Source organism: Pteropus vampyrus, unplaced genomic scaffold (assembly GCF_000151845.1).
Source record: "Pteropus vampyrus isolate Shadow unplaced genomic scaffold, Pvam_2.0 Scaffold505, whole genome shotgun sequence".
NCBI lineage: Eukaryota > Metazoa > Chordata > Mammalia > Chiroptera > Pteropodidae > Pteropus > Pteropus vampyrus.
This window is the reverse complement of record NW_011889286.1, coordinates 834,230-839,327: the sequence shown is the minus strand read 5'-3', so window position 1 is coordinate 839,327 and position 5,098 is coordinate 834,230. Positions and strand designations below refer to the sequence as shown.

General features: G+C 50.4%; 1 protein-coding gene across 1 annotated transcript; it reads right to left on the bottom strand.

The window, feature by feature from the left end:
* Positions 1 to 350: 350 nt before the first annotated feature.
* Positions 351 to 2,067, bottom strand: APOA5 (apolipoprotein A5). Its single transcript, XM_011383198.1, has 3 exons — positions 2,019 to 2,067; positions 1,808 to 1,919; positions 351 to 1,314 (listed from the first exon to the last, which is right to left on the bottom strand). The coding sequence occupies exons 1-3, from the start codon at positions 2,065 to 2,067 to the stop codon at positions 351 to 353; spliced, it is 1,125 nt and encodes a 374-aa protein (XP_011381500.1).
* Positions 2,068 to 5,098: the final 3,031 nt, after the last annotated feature.

Below are 5,098 nucleotides of genomic sequence, written 5' to 3'. Positions count from 1 at the left end.
CAGGCTTCCAGCACCATGACAACAGGCTTGCACTCAACTACCTGCTCATAAAATGCCTCTCTCCCTTCCCACTCCCATCATCCTGAAATGGAGCAACCCATGAGGATTCCCAAATGAGCCCGGGAAGCGGGGGTTTGCAAAGCCTGGTAAGTGTAATGAATCCAGATTGGGGAATCGCAGGAGGCTGGATATGCAGTGGACAACAGCCTCTTCGGTGGCCTCAGCTATCCTGTGCGAGAACCTCCACCCCCTGCCCAATAGGCCGTTGTCAAGGACTGAGCCATGTTAGGGGATCGGGTCCTGGCCTCCCCAGACAAATAGCTGGGAAGTGGGCCTGGGCATATAGACCCTCAGGGCTCCTCCAGATGGCCAAGGTCATGGTCATGGTCATGGTCATGAAGGCTGTAGTTTATGTCTTCCCATAGGTCATCAAGACGGGCCTGCAGTTTGCTCCGGACCTTACTGCTCTCCTCTTGGAGGAACTCTGGGGCAAAGGCGCTGTGGCCTGGAGGGGGCGGTGCCAGCTGCAACTGGATCTCCTCGGTCTCCTGGTCGATGGCGCGGGTGAAAGACGCAATCTGCAGGAAGGCGTCGTGGCGGAAAGCCTGGAGTCGCTGGCGCACCTCCTGGGACAGGACGTGGGGGTCCGGGTCGGCCCTTTCCTCCGCGCCGTCCGTGCCCGCGCGGGCAAAGGCGCTGAGCCCTTCGCGCAGCTGGTCTAGGTTCTGCTGGATGCTCGCATGCAGGGCCTTGGCCTTGAGCGTGAGCTTGCGTGAGAGCACTTGCACGCAGCGGCTGAGGCGCGCGGGGCTGGCTGCAGCGTGCGGCGCCACGCTGCGGTGCAGCTCCTGCACGTGGTGCCGGATGCCGGTCACCAGGCGCGCGGCGTAAGGGTGGAACAACGCCTTCATACGGCCGGCGTGGTGCGCTACGCGTTTCTGCAGTTGCTGCAGCAAGCCCCGCGCCTCGTCCACGCCTCCCAGCACCTGGGCCTTGGTGTCCTCTCCAACTAAGCGCAACTGCTCCTGCAGCTCCTGTACGCGCAGGGCCACCTGTTCCATCAGGTCCGTGGTGTAGGGCATCAGCTGCCGCCGCAGCCCCTCCAGGTTCCAACCCACGCGCTCGTGCACTTCCGCCCTGTAGGGCTCCAGGCGCGCCCTCACCTCCTCCAGCTCCTCTTGCAGCTGCTGCCGCATGCCCACCTGGTCTTGTAGGAGTCTGGGAGGCTCTCTTCCCTGCTCACTCAGAGAGCCCAGCTTTTCCAAGAACCTGTCCATATGTTTGAAGTCTTGTTCAAAGCTGTCTTTCGGGTTCCTGGGGAGGTGAACAGATCTCCAGTTCGTCAGAATGCTAGCGCCCATCATCTGCTTTGACCTCGAGACATCGCTCACTGATTCTCTGGGGAAACCAAGGATGTAGGGACTCTAGTCCTAGCCTCAGGCCAACTGCACTTCCTCATATGGGAAGTACAAACACATAGCGTATGCAAATCCAGATCGACACTGTCCACGGAATCACAGATGCACGTGGACTCTCACACGATCCTTTCATTCTGGGAGCCGCGGTGGGGTCATCTCAGGTCTTACTCCTCAGTGGGTAAGGGGAAGGCAGCTATGGCGAGGCCAAGGCGGGGGCTGCTGCCGGCAGAGGGCGCGGAACAGTCCAGGAAGACCAGGACAAAGGGCAGAACTAGCACTGTTCTGTCCCTCTGTCCCAGTGAGAGGGACAGAGGAATCGGAGGCAGCGCATCATCCCACTGCCGGGCTGTCTCTTCCCTTCCCCTGCACCCCTTGCCCGGGCCACTCACGTGGGCTCCTGTGCCAGCTTCTGCTGCTGGGTCTGCTCCACCCTGACTTTGTCCCCACTGCTCTGGCTGAAGTCGTCCCATAAGCCTTTCTGTGCCTGGGAGATTGAAAATGCTGTGGAGAGGGATGGGTGATTAGGGGCTGCGTTCCTCCCCGAAGGTGGATGGGCCTCGCAATCCAGCCTGCACCCTCACTTCCAAATTGAAGACCCACCTGAAAGGAGAGCCAGAGCCCAGGTCAGAACTGCAGCCATGCTTGCCATTACCTACTCTGAGAAAGAAGGTAAATGGAGGCCTGGGTAAGGTGAAAAAAGCAAAGGAAGGGACATTTCCCAAGGGATTTGCCCCAGGGGGCCCTGCTCCAGGGACAACCTGCCCAAAATCTGTGAAATCTTCCCTGAGTTGCAGGGAGCACAGAGCTGTTGAGGCTCAAGAGGACTGACCTAGCTGAGTGTGGCTGGGAGGAAAAGGATGTCTTCCTGGAAGGCCAGGGGCCTCCATTTTCACGTCGATTACGTAATATGGAGTGTGGAGCTCAAACTGCTTTGTAAAATTTCCCCCACTATCACTCTCCCCAGACTGCAGGAGAATGCTCCCTAGGCCATGTCTGCCTCCCATTTCATGGCTGGGAAAACTGAGATACCCCAAGGGAGAAGAAGCAATTCTGCTGAAGTGCTCTAAGACAATGTCCTTAGTTCCCACCCCAGCTCTTTCCTGAGACCCCTGCAATTCCCTCCTTTAGGACTCTGACCCACATCCCTCTGCCCCAGCTGCTCACCTGCTCAGTTCTGGGCACAGAGAACAAACATTCCACTTTATACTCCAGAGGCCTGGGCCACTGGCGACAATTGCCCTGAGTAAATACCACGTGGAGGTTCAAAGAAGGATGACCTCAGCTGCCTCCCAATGCTCACCTCTGCCCTCTCCTGGCACCCATAGAGTTAATGAGTGCCCTCCTAACAGAAGACTGCTCCAGTAGAAAAGGGCTTCCTAGAAAGTTTTACAAGGAGCTAGGCTGAACTCCTCCCCCTGTTCCCCCCAAGCCCCATGACCTTCAGCCTTCCCATGACCTGCTGGCTTGCCAACCAACAGAATCAAGTCTGTTTGTTTGCTGAGAGCCCCACTCTTACTCAGCTGCACAGAGGCACCATGCCCCAATCAGACAAGGACAATGTCCAGTTGCCAGCCAGAACCTGATCATCCCTTGAGAGCTCTACCACAGATACTCAGGCAACATTGGAGAGCCAGCATTTATAGGGTTAAAGACCCTCCCACCTCCCCTTCATGAAATAATCCTGGAACAAGCAGGAAGTCAGAGCGGGTGAAGATGAGAAGGTGTGAGGCAGAATATAGACCAGGAAGTCTGGACCCAAAGAATTGGGGCAAGAGGAGGAGTCTCCTCATGGGGAAAGGCTGAGCTCCACCTACAGAGGGCCTCTAAAGAGGGGAAGCCAAAAAGCCCAGACTTTTCTCTGATGACATGCCCACTCCGTATACTTGAACACACACATTTATATATGTCTTGATTTTTGTCCTTAAACGTATCTAAAATTGATCCCCTCTCCCTATTTCCACCACAGGTCACATCACAGCCCCATTTGTTTCTCACCTTGATCACATCCATGGCTTCCAGCCACTTTCTCTGCTGCAGCCCTGCCTATTCAGTCCATCCTCTGCTGTAGCTCATCTCCATCCACTTCCAGTCTCCACCTGCCACACAAACCCTTGGTATTCCCTGAGCATACCACCTCTTTCAGAACTCTGAGCCTTTGTGCATGCAGTTCTCTCTGTTTAAAGTATCCTATTCCTTGAGGAACTTATATTCATTTTTTCTCAGACTTAATTTATATTAGTTAGGATTAGGCTCAGCTGCAAGTGACCAAAAAAAGAAAAAAAGGAAAAATAGCTTAAACAAAATGGAACTCCGCCCCCCCACCCCACCCCATCCCCCTTCTCTCTCTCGCTCATGTAAACATAAGCCAACCAGGATTCCTTCTGTCTTATTGCACTGTTGGCTTTAATAAGACACTCATGTTCAAGTTTCAGCCGTTCCAACTCCAGCCGTCAAGTCTACCTCCAAGCCAGCAGGAAGAAGGAAAAGAAGGGCATGTTCACTCCCTTTGAAGACACATTCCAGAAAATTTTCTTACCACTTTTACTGACATCCCATTGACCAGGACATAGTCACATGGATACACTTAGTTTGAAAGGATGCTGGAAAATGTAGTCTTTATTTGGGATAGTTTTATTCCCAGCTTGAAAAGAGCTGTGTTACTCAGGAAGAAGAAGAAGAAAATGTCCCCCCAAATGGTGGGGCGGAAAATTGTAGGATCTGCTGCACGATTCCAATATCACTTCGAATGCCCTCTACTGCCTTCACCCTTTTCTGCTCTAGAGACAGACCGATTCCATATTAATCACAGTCTTCTTTACAATTAGGTTGGGGCCATGTGACTATTGTAATTAGGTGAGCTTCCCATTTTTAGCCCCTTACAAGTGAGCTTTGGAAAATCAGGCCTTCAAGTGCAAGCTGAGATGTCAGTCTTCTAGTCCTCCCAACAGTTTTATAAACCTTTAATTTTCTACATTAAAGCCTTTCACATTTGAAATACATAGAGTGGCTTCTATTTTTCTGACTGAACCTAGATTAATACAATAGGAAGATGCAAGACACTCATGCTTTACTAGTTGATATCTTATAGGTTTTGTTTTTTAAATGTTTGAGTTGGTTGGAGGTATTTGTATATGTGTATGTGTTATGTGCTTTGTGTGTGGAATCATTTGAAATAATTGTAGACAGCATGACATTTCATCCTAAATACTTCAACATACACCTCCTAAGAATAAGGACATTTTTACATAAACATAATACCATTTATCACACCTATGAAAATTAATATAATTCTTTAATATCATCTAATATGTACTACATATTCAAATTGCCCCATTTTCCCAAAATGCCTTTTATAGATGTTTTCTTCTTGTTATTTTCTTTTTAAATTCGGGATCCAACATTTTTCATTTGGTTGTTATACCTCTGTCATCTCTTTTCAGTTAAAACAGTACTCCCCAACCCTTGAAACTGACTTCTTTTGAAGAGTCCAGGGAGAAGTTTGTAAAATGTTCTAAATTTGACAGTTTCTTCATCATTAGATTCAGGTTAAAGATTTTTGATTCAAGTCTTTGGATTAAAAAACAAATTCCCTAAAAGCTCATACTTACGAAAGAAATCAGCCTATATCTGTAAAAGGAATGATATAATTTTTAATCACTATTTTGCAACCCTAAGGTAAT

Excerpts from the sequence above, each read along its gene's own strand:
- APOA5 (XM_011383198.1), bottom strand. The coding sequence starts at position 2,067 with ATGGCAAGCATGGCTGCAGTTCTGACCTGGGCTCTGGCTCTCCTTTCA. Across the intron at positions 1,920-2,018 it reads GGCTCTGGCTCTCCTTTCAG|CATTTTCAATCTCCCAGGCA; the intron begins GTGGGTCTTCAA and ends CCCTCTCCACAG. Across the intron at positions 1,315-1,807 it reads AAGCTGGCACAGGAGCCCAC|GAACCCGAAAGACAGCTTTG; the intron begins GTGAGTGGCCCG and ends TCACCTCCCCAG.